Genomic DNA, 24,107 nt, shown 5'->3' with positions numbered 1-24,107 from the left:
AGACATATTAACATATTAAAGGTCGACGAGCTCCTTGAGAAACAGAATTATACAATTACAAACCTAATAATAAGAGTGTTTTGAACACAGAAAGACCTCGATTTTGTTTAAACACCATAACAATCTGTCCTGATTCGTGTGGGTGGGAATGGCTAATTACAAGAGCATAAAGAAGTTTTGTTTTTTTAATTTATTTGGTCCAGTTTAGAGGGAAAAACAATGTTTTTCTTATGTTTAATGGCCAAAATTAAGAGTATATGCTCTACGGTCAACATGCAGTATTTGCTTTCAGTAACAGTGCAGGAGGTTGGAATGTTGGTTTGGTGTGTAACATGTTTGACTTTTATGTAGTAGACTAAAGTTTACATGCCGTTCTTATACATGATAACTTTATAAAAATATATACTTGGAAATATTTCAAAATGATCCAAATACAAACCCAGTGGAACTAGCTCTATGCTAGTTTTGGAAGTCCAAATCGTTTTTGGAAGGTAGACACATCTACAGTTAAGCTCATTCACTTTGAACTTCTTAAAATCTTAAAATAATTTTTTCATATATAAAATCAGATACAAAAACAGGTGGAAATAAATGGCTTTTTAAAGGTGCCTTAACCTTACCATTTGTTTTCTAACGGTAATAATTACAGAAAGAGAATGTAAATATTCACTATCAACTGGATGCAACCTTTGTATAGCAGCTTTGACTGGCACAGTAGCAGCAGTCTATGATCCCTCCCAGCACTACAACAAGATAACCTACCTAAACAAAGGGAAACTTAATAATATCTACATGTGATCTAGCAGAATTAAATCTCCCTGATAACAGCCTTATTAGTTAGCCTCTCTTTACGTCATGCATTGTGCGGTGGACCAAAAACTGTTCCTGGATCACATTAAAAAGCACTCAGCTGTCAAAAACAGGGTGACCGTGATCATTTGCCAGAAGTGTATGTACGAAACAAGACAACAATCATTTGTGGCATTAGTCCATGAATCGATACACTCTAATTTTCGAAAGAGTGTCATGAAACAGAATGGACAGCCACAATGAGCTGCTAGAAAAGCTGCAGGCAAGAGGCTGCACACCTCCAACTGGTTTCACTGTCTTCAGCTGTTGTGTGGAAAAAAAAACTGTACTGTGTGCATGCAAATCATCTGCAAACCTGATCATGTTTGAAATTATTTTATGACCGACTTCTGCGCTTAAACAATGTACTGTATGCTTATTTGGTTGCATTGACACAAATGCTTTCCTTCTTTTGTATTTTTGCCCAAACAGCAGATGAGGAGAGCAGGATGTCAGAACAGAAACAGCACAAACAATCTCCTACAGACCAAACGCTTCTGAAACGCTCCAAGTGTAATTTGAAATCGTGCAAAGAACGGAACGAACCTCGTCTGAGACGTGACAACACAGACATGCACCCAGTGTGCTCTCGGGGGTAAGTGTTTGCTGTCACCATAAGTGTCACCACATTCACCAGGACTAAATGATTCTAACTTAAGCAAAACTTTGCTGCAGAATAGGTGATTTGATGTCTAAATTTCACAAAGAATAGAGGCTCCATTTTTCTTCTTATCACTAATAGACCATAAACAAAACAGTTGCAGCTTGGCGTCAGTAATGAATTTTTCATCTCTAGTATCTCGTTGAATAAATTAGAGTCCAGTCGAGTATTTATTTCAGCAAGCATTCTTAATTGTTACATTTTAAAAAGATGCTGCAGAGATCAGTCCTGGTCAGAAGTGTTAATTATCTCTATTCACACTCGGACCCTGATGCTGCATGCATGAAATCAGGGGAAGCCATGCATGCCAAAAGGTCAAAATAATCTTGTGTTTAGGTGATGAGATGCAGTGCTAGCAACACACGTGATAACATGCAATGCCATGTCCATATAGAATAGAATAGAATAGAATAGAATAGAATAGAATAGAATAGAATAGAATTCAACTTTATTGTCATTGCACATGCACAGGTACAGGGCAACGAAATGCAGTTTGCATCCATCCAGAAGTGCTTTAGTGATATAGATATATTACAATATATATTAGCAATAATATAGATATGTGAGTATATTACAGAAATGGGTCTATTATGGTATGTTATAATGTACACGGTATGAAGTATGTTGTGAATATTCTATAACTATAAGTATGTACAGGCTGTAGTGAGTACAAGCTATGTACAGGATATGAACAGGATATAAATATGAAAAACTATACAGAATATGAAATGAAATAAATAACTTTACAGAATCTGGGATATACAGCTATACAGAAATGGGAACTATGCAAGTTGTAAACAGTTGTAGGATTAAAGATTATCGAATGTACAGAATGATTATTTACACAGAGCTATACAGTAGTGCAGTTAAGATAAGTGAGGGTGTAGATAGTTTCTACAGAGGCTATATAAAGTGCTAGTGGTTGTGAGTGGTGGTTCAGTCCATGTTATTATTGTGTTTGAGGGTACAGTTGTCCATTGTGGGTGTGTGTATGTTCAGTCCATGAGTTAACGTGGGTCAGATGTCAGGAGGCAGAGTTCAGGAGTCTGACAGCTGTGGGGAAGAAGCTGTTCCGGTACCTGGTGGTCTTAGTCCGGAGGCTCCTGTGGCGCCTCCCAGAGGGCAGGAGGGTGAAGAGTCCATGTGATGGGTGACTGGGGTCTTTGATGATTTTCCCAGCCCTTTTCAGACACCGCTTCCTGTAGATGTCTTTTATGGCAGGAAGTGGTGCTCCGGCGATGCGCTGGGCAGTTTTCACGACCCTCTGCAACGCCTTCCGGTCCGAGGCAGAGCAGTTCCCGTACCAGACTGTTATACAGTTGGTCAGGATGCTCTCGATGGTGCAGCGATAGAAGTTCACCAGGATGTCTGAGGACAGGTGGTTCTTCCTCAGAGTCCTCAAGAAGAAGAGGCGCTGGTGAGCCTTCTTGACCAGCTTGGAGCAGTTGGTCGTCCAGGTGAGATCCTCGGAGATGTGGACTCCCAGGAACTTGAAGCTGCTCACACGCTCCACAGCCGTCCCCTTAATGTGGATGGGTGGATGTGGGTCAGCATTCCTCCTGTAGTCCACGATGAGCTCCTTGGTCTTCTCGGTGTTAAGCAGCAGGTTGTTTCTGTCGCACCACTCAGCCAGACGATCCACCTCCTCCCTGTAGGCGGCCTCATCGTTGTCACTGATGAGGCCAATCACCGTGGTGTCATCTGCAAACTTAATGATGGTGTTGGAACCATCAGCAGGTCTGCAGTCGTGGGTGAAGAGGGAGTAGAGGAAAGGGCTCATCACACAGCCTTGTGGTACACCGGTGTTCATTGTGATTGTAGATGAGCAGCGGTTATCCAGCCGGACATGTTGGGGGCGGTTGGTCAGGAAGTCCAGTAACCATTTGCAGATGAGGGAACTGATACCCAGGTCTGTCAGTTTCCTGATGAGTTGTGAGGGGTGGATTGTATTGAACGCTGAACTGAAGTCTATAAACAGCATTCTGGCGTAGGTGTTGTTGTTGTCCAGGTGTGAGAGGACAGAGTGCATTGCGATGGAGACTGCATCCTCTGTGCTCCTGTTCCGGCGGTATGCGAATTGGTGGGGGTCCAGGGTGGGGGGGAGACAGGATTTGAAGTGTGCTAGGACCAGTCGCTCTAAGCACTTAGTGATGATGGGGGTGAGTGCTACTGGGCGGTAATCATTGAGGCAAGATGGGTTGGAGTTTTTGGGTATCGGGACGATGGAGGTGGATTTGAAGCAGGCCGGTACCACAGCGTGGGCCAAGGACAGATTGAATATGTCTGTGAGCACTCCTGCAAGCTCCCCAGAACACGCTCTGAGAACACGCCCGGGGATGCCATCAGGGCCTGCAGCCTTGTGGACATTGATCCTGCTCAGCACCGCTCCTACATCGGTGGGGGAGAGAGTCATAGGTTGGTGGTCTGGCGTCATGTCTGCTTTGGTTGTGGTTGTGGGGTTCCCTCGCTCAAAACGAGCATAAAAGTTGTTGAGCTCGTTGAGGAAGGAGACATCAGAGGATGCGGGGGAGGGTTTGGTGGTCCTGTAGTCTGTGATGGTCTGGAGTCCTTGCCACATGCGTCGGGGGTTGGAGTTGGAGAAGTGTTCTTCTACCTTCTTTTTGTAATGGTGTTTGGCTTTTTTGATGCCCTTCTTTAGATTAGCCCTGGCTGTACTGTAGGCGTGTGCATCTCCTGACCTAAAGGCAGTGTTGCGGGCCTTCAGGAGGAGACGAACATCCCGGTTCATCCAAGGCTTCTGGTTGGGGTACATGGTGATCCGTTTCTGGGTGGTGACACTGTCTGTGGTTTTGGAGATGTAATCCAGTACAGATGAGGCGTACTGGTCCAGGTCTGTGTGGGTGAACATATTCCAGTCTGTGTTTTTAAATCTGTCCTGGAGCACTGCGTCTGTCCCCTCTGGCCACACTTTAATTGTCCTCACAGCAGGTTTCACACGTTGGATGAGTGGTGAATACCGAGGTGTGAGGAACAGGGAGAGATGGTGCCGGGGGCCAAGACTGTGACACAAGCACGCACCCGGGGTCAGGTCTCGGTTTGAGTGAATGTAATTGGCGGCAAGAGCCAGAAGGCAGGCAACCCATAGTGTTAATCTGCAGAGGGCTTAGATCTGCTCTCTGGCTCCCTATTAAGCTCACTGTCTGTCCACTGTTTTGCAGTAAAATGAATATCAAGGCCCAAACAATTGTATACTAGTAAAGCAAGTTAATAATAGTTCTATCAATTTAACACTGGCTTTAAAGCAAACAAATCTTGCTGCAGGCATTTTAAGGTAGGAGTGGATCTTTCCCCGGATAATGCAACTAACACTTTTTCTGCATGCTTGTGTTTGTTTACCACAATGTTGTCCAGCAACACATTAGAGCATGATGAGCATTTGTTATCCCACTGTTCTCTGGAATATGTAAGTGAATTTATGCATTTGGTTTGGACCTGCTGGAGGGTAGCAGGTTTCCAAAAGGCAAAATCTGTTTTGAACACCAGTTTTCTTATGTTTACAAAGAAGTAATTAAAGCTGACTTCTGATTCAAGGGCAGTGGATATTACAATGAATACCCGTGAGCTCAGTCCTCATCCAAAAAAAGTATTTTTACATACACAAAACCACCCACAGACACAATCATCGAGAGCTGCCCCAGAAATGCAAGCGAAGAATGAAGAAATTCTCTTTGTAGTTCCAAAACAAAATATCCCTGAGCTTTGAATGTCACCCTGCATTATTCCTGTTCTCTGTCTCCTACAGTATTGCTTCTACCTTTCACACAGAAGACGTCTCTCGATCACGGTTTGTCAATTGTCCTTGTCTGTTAGCTTTTATTTGGATCCAGCTGCAAACTGGTTGTGCAGGAAAAAGCAAAGCAAATGTTTGTTCAACACCAAGAAAACTGTTTTTCACATAAAAAATTAAAAAATAAAATGCACACACATTGGCCTGAACAAACAACTGTTCCTGGGATTGTCTCTGCTGTGGACACATGAGACATAATTAATCACCAGGGGACACAGACTCCTTAATTGCTGCATTCTGATAAATTGTCCCTGGTGAAAAACGTTAAGCATAACATGCAAATTTGTGTCAGAGGATCCATTCAGCGACGCAGCCCAGGCAGGGACTTATTGTAAAATGACACATGCAGGAAGATAACAAGACACTTGTCAGGGGCATACTGTAAAACGGTTATTTCTATTTTGGGGCTCGCAAGAAGTGGAAAGTATGAGATGTTTCAACTTGAATTTGATGAACGCTGAAAGACAGTTGAAGTATGCCGAGGAAAGAGAGCTTTTTTGGTGCGATGTAGCGGAATGTTTATCATTTCATTTGATTTGTCCTTGGGGGTTGTTTTTGCTGCGTGAAACAAGCCGCTAAACAGAAGAGGGCACAAAGGAAGCGAACAGGATAAGAGGGATAAGAGGGTAGGAGACAGGGAGAGGAAAGCAGAGGAGCTATTTGAGCACAGTGACCCGATGGCAGGAAAGGTCACTGACTCAGCAGCACAGAGGACCATCAATGGAGGCAGACTTTAATCACCTTCAGCCGCTTCATCGGCTCCTGTGTGAGATGGACCGAGAGAAGCATTACCAAGGTCATAAAATCTCTCTCTGTTTCGGACGTACAGAATGAGATGAGCGACTCTCCTCGGAGCTGAAATCACGCCATCTTTGCTCTTAATTTTAGCCGTCTTTCTCAAAAAATTTAAGAGGGTGATGATGAGACAATAGCTGAACAGATGGAGCACTAAGACACTTCATCAATGATAAGAAGGAACTGTACACATGGCTGGCTTGAGAGCGCCATTCTTCTGCATGAACCGAAGTTACACCGGTGGCTTGTTGCTATGGTAAATACAAAGAAACAACAGCTTGAAATACTGTATGGGATTTCTTCTCCCGGTCAGACAGCAAACACAACGGGTCTCATTTAAGAACATTTTTGAATTCTTATTTTATCCATGTCTGTTTTTTGCGAGTTTTTTTTCAATGAGGATTTTTTTTTGTACTCAAGTTATATTCAATCAAATGATTTTCATCCATCAGTCTGACTGATTTTTACCCATCAAAATGTTAACAAAAACTCCATTATCTTAACTGCTGATCCAGTTTAGGATCACAGAGGGGGCCTGGAGTGTATCCCAGCTACCTTTAGGTGAGAGGTGGGGTACGTTTTGGACAAGTTGACAGTCAATTGCTGGGCTAACACAGAGAGACAGACAACTATTCACACACAGTCACACCTACAGCCAATTAATTATCAGTTAAACTAACATGCATGCCTTGGGAATGTGGGAGGAAGCCAGAGTACTGGGAGAGAGCCCAAGTAGGTCCGGGGAGAACATACAGACTTCACACAGAATTCACCTTGAAGATCTCATGAATCCCTGCCTTTTTACTAAATAGTATAAGCAAAGATTTCCAAGGAGAGAATTTCCATTCTAGCCACTTTCATTGTGGACCTCAAACTTGTACAAGGGCAAAAGATCAGCTTGTGTTTCTAACTGGTCCCACATGCTGAGGATCATCGCTGGTGATAAGAGCTGGGTCCAAACTACGGGTTGTCATATATCATGCCATCTACGATGACGCCCATATAAATTTTTATGTTAAAAATGTATGATGCCATGTGTTCAGTTCCGCAGCATGCACAAGAGCAGCCAAAAAAAACCAAACCAAACTTGAGCTACCTCAACAAACCCCAACAAAATATGAAGCTGCTAAATACAATCTTCACTCGCTGTTTAGCAGATTTGCTTCCACGAGACTTCATTCTGTTACTCAAACTGAACAATCATCAATTTGACACACCGGAGAAGCTCACAAAAGTGCAAGGGGACAGAATGGGACCTCTTCTGAGCAATCTAAAAATAGCAGCTGTGTTCAAAACAGTCCAGATGTGAATAAGAAAACATCCTGGAGTAAACATAAGCCAAATGTAAATCAGGTATAGCTGTCTGGTGGAGTGATTTAACTTTATGACTGCACTTGGTATAGGTTGCCATGTTGAAATGGATCAAGTAAACAAAATTTTTAAAAAGTCTCTCAGTAACTTCACTTTGATGAGGTTACAGCGAACAGATAAGTAACTTTTCACTAAGATTGTCTTGTTTATATAGTTTAAAACAGTCTAAATGTAGTCCATTTCTGTATCTAAACTCCAAATTCATCCATTTCTAGAATTCAGGTCCAGTGAGTGCATTTTCCCTTTACAGGTTTGCCTTTACTGACATTACAAATGTGGAACAAATAGCATCAATAGGCTACCTCAAACAGTAGTTTTAATAACAACAGACATATTAAATTCAGCAAACTATATTGCTGTCAGTTATAGTACTACATCAGTCAATATAACAGTGCGACATAAAGGCTGGTGAAGCTGCTATACTGTATTTAACTTGTTGTTTCTGTCACCTGACCTTACTCCCACCACATACAGCTGATAATCTAGAGTGAGATGAGAGAGGAGGAAATCCAGCCAAATGAATAACAAAGGAGACAGAATAAGAAAACGTTGTTTTGCTTGTGCATTGAAATGCTTTTTAGGCCAATGCTATATGATATTTCTGTCTCTTCTGATGATACAGGTAATGACCAGCACGGCCAGTCATACTTCAGGAAACCTTATGAACTGTAAGCAAAAGAGACTGGAGAGAATTATCGGCTCCATTTGCTTCCAGGCTCCCACTGTTTTATGTAGCTCTACAGTGAGGTGAAGCTCCCTGTCCACAACTTCATTTTTGATTTACTCCCACCTCTCTTACTCCCAGACACTTTCAGCAACAGCAGACAACTATTTTCAGGTTAAAAGATTATTTAACATTATTTCTTCTGCAATAGAAAACTGATGATTAGCGACTAGCTGGCTGAACATTTAGCAGGTTAATTGCTCGATGTTTAAGCTGCTAGAGACCAAAACAGAGATAAAAAAAAATGTTGCTTTGTGTCTGTTAAATGCAGTTAGGCCCAGCTTTTATTGTTTGTACTGGACTGTTTTGGTTTGGTGTATTGGTCTTTACCTTTATTAACTAAGGAAGTACTCATTAGTATCTCTACATCTACTGTTCGGGGCTTTATTGTGAAAGCTGACCTGAATGACCAGATACTTTTTTGTTCCACTACATTTATCAGATTACCGCATTAAAACACAAGCCATGCTGGCAAACAATACAGCTCAGAATAAATAAACGCCATTAATATTTGTATCTTGTCACACTGTCTCGAGTACAAGTCTGTGATCACGGGTGAACGGCTTCCTTCTGGATAGTTGGTTGGCTGGAGAGTGGAGAGAGCAGAAAGGAAAATGTTCCTACAGGAAACTGCTCGCACCACGATTTGTGGATTGTTTTTTTTTTAATTGTGTTTTTTTAAGAAAATACAAACATTTCTATAGCACATATCTCTGATACAGGTTGAAAAATATAGATGGGAAAAACCACTGCAGGTGACAGAAAAAATATCTGTTTGATTTTGGAGTGAACAACCCCTTTAAGGTGATATTTACCCATTTATGCATCAAACCAATGACTATTTTATGTTATTCTTTAAAAAAAAAAAAGCCATTTGGGGTTTTTTTTGACATTTTTACCTTGAAATATATTTTAATTGCAGTACTTTTAGTTATAGGGATGTATATTTCTACACTCCAGCCTGCTCCTTTAACTTGAGTAACAGATTTCAGCACTTCCTCCACCAGTGAATAAATGTAGTGGAGTAAAAAGTACAATGTTTCGTACTGAAATGTGGGTGAGTAGAAATGTTACATAACTTAAAATGGAAGCACTCATGTAGCATACAAGTTGAACTCAAGATTACACGCTACTCCGTGCACTTAAATACATTCTTTCACTAGGAGATACTACAAATATTCATCTTTGAGATTGTTTCAGATTTAAGAAAAAATAATAATGCCTGGATAGTTTGCATGACAGCTCTCTAAATATTCACATAATGGGTTCAGTGTGATGGATTCTGCAACTCTGGCTCAGTTTCTGGATTCGTCCAGGTCCTGGTGTGAAAATACTTCTAATGCTCTGCGTCCTGTTGACGTCACACTGATGTGTGTGATACTGTATGCTATCTTTTCTAATCACTCCCTGCAGTAGCCCTGACTAAGCCGGTTTTTAAAACACCCACCATCCTGGACCGGAGCCAGCTGGGTTTCCTTCAAACTCCGTGGTACAGTATCATCATGGCTGTTGGCTCCCTGGCAGCAGATATGACATTGACACCGCAGTTAGAGGCTACAGTCCACCACCAACAGAGCTGTTTGACACTGGATACCCAGAGATGTCTTGTTTGTACTGCTCAACACTGAGTGTGTATGCTTTTAGTTTTCTGCTTAGAGCAAACAATCCAGTGCACATTTAAAAGTCAGCAAACAGTAAAGTGTGTATTTACCATCCAGCCTATATAGTGATGTGTAAACCTTCCAGCCTGCACAGCACTAGATTGAAGCCACTGTGAAGCCACAGGCATCCTTCAGTGTGCCATCCACAGATTTGTGGTTCCATTGAGCTGCGGATGAATTATTAATCAGTCTTTCACTAACAAAATGGGCTTTTAATTGTAGAGACCACTGTTCGACAATGACAGCTGAAACACGAGCCTTGATACAAACTGGCTATCGATCATCCCCCACGGACTCATCTGCAGCTTTACAGTAGAAGAGAGCTTGTTTCTGTCCACACAAAAAATTTAGCAGGCAGCTCCTGCTCCCTCCAGAGGACAGGGCCCCTTAGAAATATGTCTTTCACACACTCGATAATAAAAACTGCAATATTTTAGGACCGAGAATGATGAAACTCGAGGATAGCCTGAGTTTTTGCTGCTAGTTTGGGGTTTTATTTCCACTCATTAAAGATCAAGAGAAAAAAAGAAAAAGCAATGCCACCATATATATATATATATATATATATATATGGTTCTGATTAATTCAAAATCTGAGTTAAAAGCTAACAGAGATTCACCTAATTGTTCTCAAAAGACATGCTTTTCCCTATCCAAACTCTGAATTCAGTGGCTGTTTCTCCCTGCAGGAATGATGAAAGCAAAGATTTGATAACTTTGACAAACACAGATCATGCGCATAAGACTAAAAAGGGGAAAGAAAGATTTCAGGCACCACTATCTTACAGGATAAACCGACTTTGGCTTTGGCAGGCTGAAGCCAGGTAGTCCAGGCATCCTGAGGTGAATAACTGTTACATTCACAATAAATCAAGCTGCTGGCATAATACCTACATTGATTTATGTCAAGTTACTTACAGGGCTCTTTGCGCTAAAAACACACTCGTATTTCGACAGGTGAAAATCGACCTAATCCAAACACCCAAATCAATCGTCAATTTCAACTCAAGAAGACTGGAATTGTCGATGCAACAATGCAGCCTGATGAGCTCCCATTTGAGCTGTCAGGTTTTTTGTTGTTTGTTGTTTCTTTTTTTCTTCACTGAAACCCGCAACGCCCGATGTAAATCCTGAACGTGTCAACAAGCTTACCTTTTTCATTTCACTGTAATCAGCGGCAGAAGGGTGTCGGTCACACAGGAATAGTTATCCAGCTCTTACATGCCGTAATATCACAGTCACCCGGCTGCTTATCTGTCGAGAAGGTAAACAAGGCGATCCTATAACATCGCTAAAAATAAAATTGTCTTTCTTTATCTCTTAGTTGGAGCCTATGGCACCATTTCTTTGCGGTCATTGCGTGTCGGTCCTTGTCCACAGCAGCTACAGCGGTGTCTCTCTGACAGCAGCTCGCCGGTTTACTCAGGGATCCATCGCGGCAGGGAAAACGCAGTTTGGAGGCTGCCGGTGATGCTGCAGCAGCAGCGTTTGGTCCGTCGAGACGCGGGATGAGAGAGGTGGGGGTGGGGGCATCCGAGGGCCCACGACAAACCACCCAGCTCCGTAAATGAACTCATCGGACCCGAAATCACGGTTTCATGAGCAAACGGTGGTTGATGAATCATTATGCGCAGAGAGAGGCCACGTGAGTGCGTGCGTGCGTTTGGATGTCTATTCTTTCCGTTTGTGAGGAGTGATGCTCCTTGATGATTCAAGGAGAGAGAAGAGGGAGTTTAAATGAAAAATTCATTCAAAAAGCAGACCGCAGGCCCGAGCTTTGACTGACATCGAGTTGGTGATTTTATCGGATGACGCTTTTTAAAGTTGGTCAGAAACAGCAGATACGATCGTTCCGATCACTGATTAATCAGCCGATTATTTTCATTTTCCATTCTGATTTGGTAAAAGCAAAGGACAAATATCCACGTAATTTGTTAACATCACAAGACAGAAAACAATTGTTTTCAGCCATTAAAAAGAGAAAACAGGGGGGAAAATCTTTATTTTTGGGATGCTGGACCTAGAGTTCTTCCTAGAAAAGTGACTGAAAGAATAAACGGATTATCAATTAGTCTCAGTTGATCAACTGATTGATTTACAGTTGCTACATCCAAGTTAGATGGATGAGCTCAGTGGCGACTCCAGAGTCTGCTGGGGACCTCAACAAAAATCACAGTGGGCCCCTCCAACCAGCCTCCCATCGCAGTTATAATATTACTGGGTCATGTCACCGACGGCAGAGCTGGGCACATAGGCTGCTCTGCCGTCTAAGTTAATTGATGTTAAACTTCAGCATACACAAAAGAAGTCGAGTTAAGCCACAGTAAGATACTTTAGTCAAGTCTCTCCCACATTTAGGATCAGATGTGCAGCGTTTGGTTATTTGGTGTTAATCATTATTATCTACGCCACTCACCTCTGTCTCACTTTTTTTTTATCCTCTTCCTTTTTATTTTCTTTCTTTTCTCACTTCCAGGATGACTCTTCTTCATTTTTATTGGAGTGGCTAACTCAGTGTAAATGAGAGTTTAAAGACACAGGTACACATCTACAACACGATAAAAGCTGCATCAGCAAACCATTTTCTCAGCTGTAATTGCATTTGGAGATTAGTTAAAAAATACCTGTACAGTACATGTGCTGTAGAACTGTTTATATAAACAAATACAAAGATTCTTAAAGGACTCAGCTCACTTGCACAAACACACGCACATGCAGGCCTATAATCAATATTTGAATCATATCTAATTTTTCTATTTCTTGAGAGACTGGTCTCTCTCGGGAACTCTGATATTAAATTATTACTCCACTGTGAAGCTCTTTATAGCATCTTTCAGCCTATTGTTTGTACTCTCTGGCCTTAATCATGCTGTTTTGGTTCAGTCACACTGTTATTTCCAGCTTCCAGTATCTGATTTCACCAAAGAAAGACATTAACTCACATAGTCTGTGCCTTTCTGCATTAGCATAGTTTCAGTTCACACTGGAAACTACCAGTTTCTCTGGCTATTCTGATAATGCTTACATAAATGTCAGACACTTCTAGCTGTATGAATGCAAAATCCATCTACCATGTTGCCACTCTGCTTTCTGTCTGAGCCATGGTGTTGCCCTCTTTGTTTTGATTCACAAACACGGGCTTATCTTGGGAAATCTCTTATTGTCATTCACTGCACTGGATTATTTTTTAATCCAGATGTTTAGAAAGGTCTTTGGAGACTTTGAAGACACCCTCAGAACAGCTGTAAATTGATTCAAACATGTTAAATAGCTATCCCCAGTCTCAATATATGAAACTGAGTCCTCACGAGTTCAGAGAGTTCAGAGAGTTCAGAGACAGAAAGTCCGGATGTATTATAATGTTGCTCTAAAATTGTGTTCACAGATTGTTATCCAGCAAGCCCACTGTTGTTAACTAAAATCGTTACTGTAATAAACCTTTTTTTTAAAATATGTAGACTGTATATAATCATGGTGATTTAAGTGGTGAATAACTTTTTGTTTATGATCCTAAATTAAGTGAATTATAATTATATGAAGGTCAGGTTTTAAATATTAATGTCTCCAATTTCACATATAAAATACGCATGATTATAGCCAAATTCTGGGGAGTCTCTGAATCACTACCAGATTTTTGCCTGTGAGATGACCCACCGCTACAGTTTGACTGACAGATATTAATCTTCATATGTACAGAATGTAACACAAAAAGAGCTCATGAAGGTTTCCCGAAGTGAATAATTTCGACACAGATGTTTGTATGCCCAAATGCAAACATTATTAGACACACAGAAGCACGCACATACACAAATACACATAGGTCTGTGCCACAAGCAACTGAAAGAATACGACTAATCTCCAGTTTGAAATCAAACTGACAATGAAAGACAATCTTTCCTCTCCAGAGTAATGCCCAGTAGCAAAAGCATTAAGGATGGCTGATTGGATAAAACCATGACTAATAACTCTGCTCCTGATCCAAGGATGGATATCCAAAGGGGGCACAGAGGCGGCCAGTGGTTGTGTTGTAAACTGAATGCTTTTTTTTGTGTGTACTTCTTCTTTGTAAGGTATCTGGCAGTAATCCCTGACTTATTGCTTTTTTACAAGTTGGCTAGTTAGTTCCCAGTTCAACCATAATGGACTGTAAATTTACCTGCTCGATTATATTTCAGATATTAGTGGAAACATCTGTTTTTTCTTTGAACACCCTACAAGGCCTGACAGGATTTGGATCAGTGGCATGTGTACCATCCTACCTATGGACTAAAGCCAATTAAATGGCCACTTGGCTGTGTGTTTGTCATGTCACTGTGGTTTAATAGGTGAATGTATGACTATGTGAAAACAAAGACAATGTGAGGAGAGAATGAGCATCTCCACCCACCACTGTCCTAAACCAACCATCTCCACAGTCACCAGAGTGATACATCCACATTGCATTGCCTTATTATCTCTATAGAAAAGAAGGTATGATGAGCAACTTTTTACAGTTGATTTTGATGCCAAATAAAATTGCATTTGTTAAAAATAATAAAAATAATATTCAAATAATAATATTTTTTTGTTGTATCTATCAAATTCTAGTTATTATAGTTTTACACCAATGACCTGTCAAAAAAGTTAGTCCTACTGCACAACATGCCCCGATGTAGAGGGATAATGAGCACAAGGATGGGGTAAATTGAGCCCTCTAGGGGTTAAACAGTCATGGCATAATTTTGCATTTTGTTAATGCCTTTAAGTAATGAAAGTAATCAAAGGCAAAATACACCCTTTCAAAAATACCATATATCATGTAACACCATATGTTTGCATCCTGCTGTTCGATATGATATCTATATTTTCATGTATGTATAATTTCATAACGTTTATGTCATGGAATCTTAAAATGTTCTCCTATGTCTATTATATACACTTCATTGGGGAATTATTACTGCATAGTGTCTGGATATTGCATATGTACAGCATTATTTATTAAAATAATGCTGCAGCTGGATAGTGTGGTGGTAAAACTACACACCTCTGGAGCGGGAGTCGCAAGTTTGATTTCCACCCAGTATCCAGTAAGGGTCCTGGCCTGACCTATATATACTTTATATCTGTGTACGTGTATGCTGTTGTTTGTAAATCAATTTTCCCAAACATTTTTTAGTGCTGTAGCACTGGAATATGTTGTCGTGCATATCTGTGAATAAGTGTCGATCAAACAGTGACACTTCCTGCAATGCTGTTTTTTCTGTAAAGACAAAACTACTCATAAGGAAATAATAATGCAAGAAATTATTATTTTCCTATTTTTGTATGAATAATAAAACCAAGAGCAGCTATAATAAAGAGTGATGCAGACCTAGATTTTTTTTGCTATAGTAAAAAGAGAGAAACATGTTAGACACTGTCCAGCAGCTTTATTGTGGTACATTATTTTCTTATTCAATAAAGGTTTTCCCGAAACACTTAAGAGATACAAAGACCATGTTTAATTTTTTTACAGTCTGTTACAATAAAGAATTTGTTTGAATAAGAAAGATAATGATGTTAAGCAAAGCATTACCATTCTTTTCTCTTTTTTCCTTCTTTTTTGACAATGGCAATTCAGAAAAATGAATAGCTTTCACAATCCATTTGCCATTCTTGATGTGCTTTTTTTGGTTGATTTGCTAGTGGAGAAATTTAAACAGAAACCAACCATGCAGTTTGTAACAAGATGAAGTTTGTGACTGGCTCTTTTCAGCATTTTAACCCATACAAAATCGTGACACACTGCTGGCAAAGCGAGTGAAACTTGGGATTGTTTTTGCTTTGTCTTGGCCTCCTTGTGTGTACTGAAGCCAGTGAGTAGAGTACGGTATACAGTGACTGTTTTGGAGGAGGGAGAAAGCTGTTCGTCCATCAGCTGCCAAGCTCTGCAGCGAGCTTGATCAGATCAGTCCGCTCCCTCATTGACAATCTGTTTTATGTAACAATCTCTGTATACAGTACTGCGTCTAGGAATAACATATACCAAACTGTCTTTCAGAAAGCCTTGTCTCCAGGTGTGTTTGTGTCTTTCACAGCTGCTTAACATACAGGCATCCTGAAGTTGGTTAAATAATACACTTATAATGTGCTGCATTCAAAGACGATGGAAGATAAAAGAGGTTGGGACATTAAAAAGGACCTATTAAGCCTTCTTTTCTTTTTTTCTTAAATATAATATTTACTTTTGCAATAGAGGTACCGGCTAGATATAGTCGGGCTCACCTCTACACATGGCTTGGGCTCTGGAACCAGTCTCCTGGAGAGGGGCTGGACTCTGTCTCAGTCTGGAGTTGCCCCTGGTGAGAGGCGGTGGGCTGGGGTGGGTATCCTAATATCCCCTCGGCTTGCTGCCGGTACGTTGGGGTTTTTCCCGGTGGACGAGAGGGTTTGTTCCCTGCGCCTTAGGGTCGGGGAACGGGTCCTGACTGTCATCTGCGCTTATGCGCCGAGTGGCAGTTCAGAGTACCCAGCCTTCTTAGAGTCCCTGGGGGGGGTGCTGGAGGGTGCTCCACCTGGAGACTCTGTTGTCCTGCTGGGAGACTTCAATGCTCACGTGGGTAACGACAGCGAGACCTGGAGGGGCGTGATTGGGAGGAACGGCCTCCCTGATCTGAACCCGAGCGGTGCTCTGTTATTGGACTTCTGTGCTAATCACAGTTTGGCCATAACGAACACCCTGTTCGAACATAAGAGTGTCCATAAGTGCACGTGGCACCAGGACGCTCTAGGCCGTAGGTCGATGATCGATTTTGTAATCGTATCAGCAGACCTGCGACCATATGTTCTGGACACTCGGGTAAAGAGAGGGGCTGAGCTGTCAACTGATCACCACCTGGTGGTGAGTTGGATCAGGTGGCGGGGGAAGACGCTGAACAGACCTGGTGCACCTAAACGCGTAGTGAGGGTGTGCTGGGAACGTCTAGCAGAGGCCCCAGTCCGCGAGATCTTCAACGCACACCTCCGGCAGAGCTTCAACAGCATTCCGAGGGAGACTGGGGACATTGAGTCCGAATGGACTATGTTCAGCGTCTCCATTGCCGAAGCTGCTGCATTGAGCTGCGGCCGCAAGGTGGTTGGTGCCTGCCGTGGTGGTAATCCCCGAACCAAATGGTGGACACCAGAGGTGAAGGGAGCCACCAGGCTGAAGAAGGAGTCCTATCGGGCTTGGTTAGCCTGTGGGACCCCGGAGGCAGCCGACGGGTATCGACAGGCCAAGCGGAATGCGGCTCGGGCAGTGGCTGAAGCAAAAACTCGGGTGTGGGAGGAGTTCGGAGAGGCCATGGAAAAAGACTTTCGGACTGCCTCGAAGAGATTCTGGCAAACCGTCAGACGTCTCAGGAGGGGAAAGCGGTGCTCTACCTGCACTGTGTATAGTGCTGGCGGAGCGCTGCTGACGTCGACTGAGAAAATTGTCAGGCGGTGGAAGGAATACTTCGAGGACCTCCTTAATCCCACTGACACGTCTTCCGAGGAGGAAGCAGAGTCTGGGGATGAGGGGAATGACCCGCCAATTTCCGGGGGCGAGGTCACTGAGGCAGTTAAACAACTCCTTGGTGGCAGAGCCCCTGGTGTTGATGAGGTCCGCCCCGAGTTCCTGAAGGCTCTGGACGTTGTAGGGCTGTCCTGGTTGACACGCCTCTACAATGTTGCGTGGAGATCAGGGGAAGTACCTGTGGACTGGCAGACCGGGGTGGTGGTCCCCATCTTTAAGAAAGGGGACCGGAGGGTGTGTTCCAACTACAGGGGGATCACACTCCTCAGCCTCCCTGGGAAAGTCTATGCCAGTGTCACGGCGGGGTGCGCCGATGTGTGCGGAAACAGGACCCAAAAGCAGATGATGACGAGGAATAGTAATGATTAACAGAAAAGTGAACCTTTATTGCGATGACGGCAGGAAATGAACCAAGAGACCAAAGCAAACAGGCAAAACACTAAGAAACAAAACACTAAAGGTACTAAGACCAAAAACTATAACTATGACCGAGGTGGAAAATAAACAGGCTAAGACTATGACTATGACTGTAACTCTGGTGAGAATAAACAGACGAACTGACAATGGCATGAAGAAAACAAAAGGCTTAAATACAGACATGAGGTGATCAGGGGAAGTGGCGACACATGGGGGAAAACAGCTGACAGACATAAACCTAATGACAGGACCAGGAGAGGAAAGCTAAATACAATGAACAAAGAACACATGACATTGTCAGAATAAAACAGGAAATGACAACACAACTTAACAGACCTAATACGTGATGAAATAAATAGAAAACCCCAAAACATAGAAAACCCAGGAACAATAACTGCCTAAACTAAAGGCAAAATAGGAAATAACACAAACTAATAACATATCAAAAAATACAAAGAAAACTCAGAGTGCTGGGTCGGAGACCCAGCCTGTGACAGAGCCCCCCCCTTAAGGGCGGATTCCAGACGCCCTAAAACCTCGAAAAACAAAACCAAAAACAACCCACCAAGGGCGGGCGGTGGGGGTCCAGGACGGAGGGCCAGAAACAAGGCCAAAAAAACCCAAAAACAAAACGTCCATCAAAATCACAGGAGCGCAGGGAACAGTTCATGACTCCTCAGGGGGCCGACCCGGAGGGTGACGGTCCAGAAAGTCATAGTTCATGTGATCAGGGGGCCGTCCGTGCGGACGGCAACGGCGGCGACACGGAAACGGTTCAGGGGGCCGACCTCGACGGCGGTGACGTGGAAACAGTTCAGGGGGCCGGCCGTGCGGAAGGCGACGGGGCGGGAACCGTTCAGGGGGCCGGCCGTGCGGAAGGCGGCGGCGGCGCCCAAGTGTCAGGCGTACCGGCCGAGGCTTGGAGGGCACAGGACCAGGTGACGCTGAAGCACAGGCTGAGGCCGGACCAGGCGTAGCAGAAGCACAGGCAGAGGCCGGACCAGGCGTAGCAGAAGCACAGGCAGAGGCCGGACCAGGCGTAGCAGAAGCACAGGCAGAGGCCGGACCAGGCGTAGCAGAAGCACAGGCAGAGGCCGGACCCGGCGTAGCAGAAGCACAGGCAGAGGCCGGACCCGGCGTAGCAGAAGCACAGGCAGAGGCCGGACCCGACGAGGCTGAAGACTCTGACGAGGCCGGACCAGACGAGGCTGAAGACTCTGACGAGGCCGGACCAGACGAGGCTGAAGACTCTGACGAAGCCGGGCCAGACGAGGACGAAGACTCTGAGGCTGGGCCAGACGAGGACGAAGACTCTGAGGCTGGGCCAGACGAGGACGAGGACGAAGACTCTGAGGCTGAAGCCGGAGCCGGACCAGGTGGAGCAGGAGCAGCTGATGCAGAGGCCGGACCGGGCGAGGATGAAGGCCCTGAGGCTGCAGCTGACGAAGCACAGGCTGGAGCTGCAGCTGACGAAGCACAGGCTGGAGCTGCGGCTGACGAAGCACAGGCTGGAGCTGCGGCTGACGAAGCACAGGCTGGAGCTGGACCGGGCGAAGCACAGACCGGAGCTGGTCCTGGCGTAGCAGAGGCAGAACCAGGTGACAGTGAGGCAGCCACAGGTGGTGAAGCAGAAGGTGGCCAGACGGGCTCCTCAGGCCCTCCAGCTGACGAAGCATGAGACTGAACGGGCTCCTCGGGCCCGCCAGCTGACGTGGCGTGAGGCTGGACGGGCTCCTCGGGCCCGCCAGCTGACGTGGCGTGAGGCTGGACGGGCTCCTCGGGCCCGCCAGCTGACGTGGCGTGAGGCTGGACGGGCTCCTCGGGCCCCCCAGCTGACGTGGCTTGAGGCCGGAAGGGCTCCTCGGGCCCCCCAGCAGACGTGGCTTGAGGCCGGAAGGGCTCCTCGGGCCCCCCAGCAGACGTGGCGTGAGGCCGGAAGGGCTCCTCGGGCCCCCCAGCAGACGTGGCGTGAGGCCGGACGGGCTCCTCGGGCCCGCCAGCTGACGTGGCGTGAGGCTGGACGGGCTCCTCGGGCCCGCCAGCTGACGTGGCGTGAGGCTGGACGGGCTCCTCGGGCCCCCCAGCAGACGTGGCATGAGGCTGGATGGGCTCCTCGGGCCCTCCAGCTGACGAGGCATGAGGCTGGATGGGCTCCCCGGGCCCTCCAGCTGACGAGGCATGAGGCTGGATGGGCTCCCCGGGCCCTCCAGCTGACGAGGCATGAGGCTGGTGTGGTTCTCCTGAACCTTCAGCAGACGAAGCATGAAGCTGGCTGGATTCTCCTGAACCTCCAGCAGACGAAGCATGAAGCTGGCTGGATTCCCCTGAACCTCCAGCAAACGAAGCCTGAAGCTGGCTGGATTCTTCTGAACCTCCAGCAGACGAAGCATGAAGCTGGCTGGGTTCTCCTGAACCTCCAGCAGACGAAACATGAGGCCGGACGGGCTCCCCGGGCCCTCCGGCTGACACTGAAATTGGCTGCACCAGCTGTACCTCCGTCTCCGGCTCCAAACCGGCCTGGATAGCAGTCCCACAGCAGCTTAGCTGAGCCTGATGGCTAGCTTTTCCAGGGCAAACAAATAGCCGGGCTCATTAACCGGAAAAATAGTGTCAATTTCAACAACTTCCTGAGAGAAAACATGAGGAGCCAAAATGTAATCACTCACTTGCGTTTGTGATACGGAGCGTCGGTGGCGCGCACGCCGCTTTTTCTTAGGAGTGGAAGACGGCGGAGCGATGGGTGGAAGTCCCTGGTAACTCCGAGGTCCCCCGAGAGCCAGTCGAGTTCCCCGGAAAGAGTGCTCGTGCTCCGGAATGAGCCACGGCTTCCACCGGAGCTCCTCCTCCAAGAGAGCGCAGAATATAGACTGGCGCTCGTCGTCGTCCAAGTCTATGGTGTGCGGCGCTTCCTCGCGCTGAACTGTGACAGGAGTATGGCGAGACTGTGATGAGGGCGTGGAAACTGGTGAGCTGAGAGGTGGTGACGCTGCGGCGAATCTCAGCGAACCGACACGAACACACTCAGGTTCCGGAGGCAGCAATGGAGATGACTGATTGTGGGGTTGTTGTGACTGGTGGGTGCTGGAAGCCATTTCCTGACTCGACAGTCCCTGGGCCTGCAGCATCTCCTTTATCCTCGTAAAGGCATCAACTATGGCAGGTGAGTCCGGGAGCTGGAGAAGGCGGGGATCCCTCTCCATAATAGCTTCAGCAGCGTTAATCATTACCAGCTTGCTCTTCAAATCGGGCGCTGTAAAGAAGCGGTCGAGGATCGCTTGGATCCGAGCAGTCTCCTCCAGACACTCGTTGAGAGCAGAATCCGCTGGGTCCATGACTGGTCAGTTCGTTCTGTCACGGCGGGGTGCGCCGATGTGTGCGGAAACAGGACCCAAAAGCAGATGATGACGAGGAATAGTAATGATTAACAGAAAAGTGAACCTTTATTGCGATGACGGCAGGAAATGAACCAAGAGACCAAAGCAAACAGGCAAAACACTAAGAAACAAAACACTGAACTGGCAAAACACTAAGAAACAAAACACTAAAGGTACTAAGACCAAAAACTATAACTATGACCGAGGTGGAAAATAAACAGGCTAAGACTATGACTATGACTGTAACTCTGGTGAGAATAAACAGACGAACTGACAATGGCATGAAGAAAACAAAAGGCTTAAATACAGACATGAGGTGATCAGGGGAAGTGGCGACACATGGGGGAAAACAGCTGACAGACATAAACCTAATGACAGGACCAGGAGAGGAAAGCTAAATACAATGAACAAAGAACACATGACATTGTCAGAATAAAACAGGAAATGACAACACAACTTAACAGACCTAATACGTGATGAAATAAATAGAAAACCCCAAAACATAGAAAACCCAGGAACAATAACTGCCTAAACTAAAGGCAAAATAGGAAATAACACAAACTAATAACATATCAAAAAATACAAAGAAAACTCAGAGTGCTGGGTCGGAGACCCAGCCTGTGACAGCCAGGGTGCTGGAAAGGAGAGTTCATCCGTTAGTCGAACCTCGGATACAGGAGGAACAATGCGGTTTTCGTCCTGGTCGCGGAACACTGGACCAGCTCTTTATCCTCTCCAGGATACTTGAGGGTGCATGGGAGTTTGCCCAACCAGTCTACATGTGTTTTGTGGACTTGGAGAAGGCATTCGACCGTGTCCCTCGGGGTGTCCTGTGGGAGGTGTTGCGGGAATATGGGGTGTCTGGCCCATTGCTACGGGCCATTCGATCCCTATACAACCGTTGCAAGAGCTTGGTTCGCATTGCCGGCAATAAGTCGGACTCGTTCCTGGTGGGTGATGGGCTCCGCCAGGGCTGCCCTTTGTCTCCGGTTCTGTTCATAATTTTTATGGACAGGATTTCTAGGCGCAGCCAAGTGGCGGAGGGCTTTCGCTTTGGTGGCCTCAGAATCTCATCTCTGATTTTTGCAGATGATGTGGTTCTGTTGGCTTCATCGGGTGAGGGCCTCCAGCTCGCACTGGAACGGTTCGCAGCCGAGTGCGAAGCAGCGGGAATGAGGATCAGCACCTCCAAATCTGAGGCCATGGTTCTCAGCCGGAAAAGGGTGGAGTGCCCACTCCGGGTCGGGGATGAGTTCCTGCCCCAAGTGGAGGAGTTCAAGTATCTCGGGGTCTTGTTCGTGAGTGATGGGAGAAGGGAGCCGGAGATCGACAGACGGATTGGGGCTGCAGCTGCAGTAATGCGGACGCTGCACCGGTCCGTCGTGGTGAAGAGGGAGCTGAGTGTAAAAGCGAAGCTCTCAATTTACCGGTCGATCTACGTCCCTACCCTCACCTATGGCCACGAGCTGTGGGTAGTGACCGAAAGAACGAGATCGCGGATACAAGCGGCAGAAATTAGCTTCCTCCGAAGGGTGGCTGGCCTCTCCCTTAGAGATAGGGTGAGAAGTTCGGCCATCCGGGAGGGGCTCAGAGTAGAGCAGCTGCTGCTCCACATCGAAAGGAGCCAGCTGAGGTGGTTCGGGCATCTGACAAGGATGCCCCCTGGGCGCCTCCTGGGTGAGGTGTTCCAGGCATGTCCCACCGGGAGGAGGCCCCGGGGCAGACCCAGGACACGCTGGAGAGATTATATCTCTCGGCTGGCCTGGGAACGCCTTGGTATTCCCCCGGATAAGCTGGAGGAGGTGGCTGGGGAGAGGGAGGTCTGGGCCTCTTTGCTTAGGCTGCTGCCCCCGCGACCCGGCCCCGGACAAAGCGGATGAAGATGGATGGATGGACTTTTGCAATAGTAAATGTTTATAAACAGAATATATAAACAAGTCAATTGTGAGGCTTTCCTCAATGTCCAGTTTCAGACACCTTTTTCTACATCTAGATCTGTGCAGTGTCACTAAGATATCCATGGCATGGTCATAATGGATTGCATTTATATAGCGCTTTTCTAGACACTCAAAGCACTTTACAATTCCACTATTCATTCACTCTCACATTCACAAACCACTGTTGTAGGGTTTCCCAAGGTCACAACGACCAGGACAGACAGGGGATCAAATCGGCAACCTTCCGGTTACAAGATGAACTTCCCAACCCCCTGAACCACGGTCGCCCCACGGTCATGTCAAGCCCACAGCCCTGGCTGTGAGCACAGATGCTCCACTTACTTACTTTTCAAAGCTTCTGTTTGCTAGCAGCAACCAGGCTCTCTGCACTGAATTATTTTTATTTACTTACAATTCAGTTTTATTTATATAGCACCAAATCACAACAACAGTCGCCTCAAGGTGCTTTGAGAACAAACCAACAATCAAATGACCCCCTATGAGCAAGCACTTTGGCCACAGTGGGAAGGAAAAACTCCCTTTTAACAGGAAGAAACCTCCAGCAGAACCAGGCTCAGGGAGAGGCGGGGCCATCTGCTGCAACCCGTTGGGGTGAGAGAAGGAAGACAGGATAGAAGACATGCTGTGGAAGAGAGACAGGGATTAAAAACAAGTATGATTCAATGCAGAGAGGTCTATTAACACATAGTGAGTGAAAAAGGTGACTGAAAAGGACAAACCCAATGCATTATGGTACTCCACCAGCAGCCTATGTCTATTGCAGCATAACTAAGGGAGGATTCAGGGTCACCTGGTCCAGCCCTAACTATATGCTTTAGCAAAAAGGAAAGTTTTAAGCCTAATCTTAAAACTAGAGATAGTGTCTGTCTCCCGAATCCAAACTGGAAGCTGGTTCCACAGAAGAGGGGCCTGAAAACTGAAGGCTCTCCCTCCCATTCTACTTTCAAATACTCTAGGAACAACAAGTAAGCCTGCAG

The 24,107-nt window shown here is 45.6% G+C and overlaps 2 protein-coding genes across 4 annotated transcripts in view; both read right to left on the bottom strand.

Annotated features, from left to right (window-relative positions):
- dlgap4a (discs, large (Drosophila) homolog-associated protein 4a) overlaps window positions 1-11,491 on the bottom strand; it is a 102,119-nt gene extending 90,628 nt beyond the window's left edge. For 2 of the 3 annotated variants that reach the window (XM_086276267.1, XM_086276270.1), the window contains exon 1: window positions 11,021-11,490. The gene's annotated coding sequence lies outside the window, so the exon portion shown is untranslated. Of the gene's footprint in view, window positions 1-11,020 lie in introns of all 3 variants that reach the window. The other variant, XM_086276268.1, reaches the window with a different exon arrangement.
- Window positions 11,492-18,464: 6,973 nt separating this feature from the next.
- LOC147306079 (uncharacterized) lies at window positions 18,465-21,789 on the bottom strand. Its single transcript, XM_086278949.1, has 3 exons — window positions 20,372-21,789; window positions 19,362-20,297; window positions 18,465-18,716 (listed from the first exon to the last, which is right to left on the bottom strand). Exons 1-3 carry the CDS (start codon window positions 21,128-21,130, stop codon window positions 18,465-18,467), a joined length of 1,947 nt encoding a protein of 648 aa, XP_086135075.1. The 5' UTR covers window positions 21,131-21,789.
- Window positions 21,790-24,107: the final 2,318 nt, after the last annotated feature.

Source organism: Aulonocara sp. 'chitande type north' Nkhata Bay, linkage group LG20, assembly GCF_057382095.1.
Source record: "Aulonocara sp. 'chitande type north' Nkhata Bay isolate Kocher_YH1m ecotype deep benthic linkage group LG20, A_spYH_male_GT1.1, whole genome shotgun sequence".
Classification (NCBI taxonomy): domain Eukaryota; kingdom Metazoa; phylum Chordata; class Actinopteri; order Cichliformes; family Cichlidae; genus Aulonocara; species Aulonocara sp. 'chitande type north' Nkhata Bay.
This window is presented reverse-complemented; position numbering and strand designations above follow the sequence as displayed.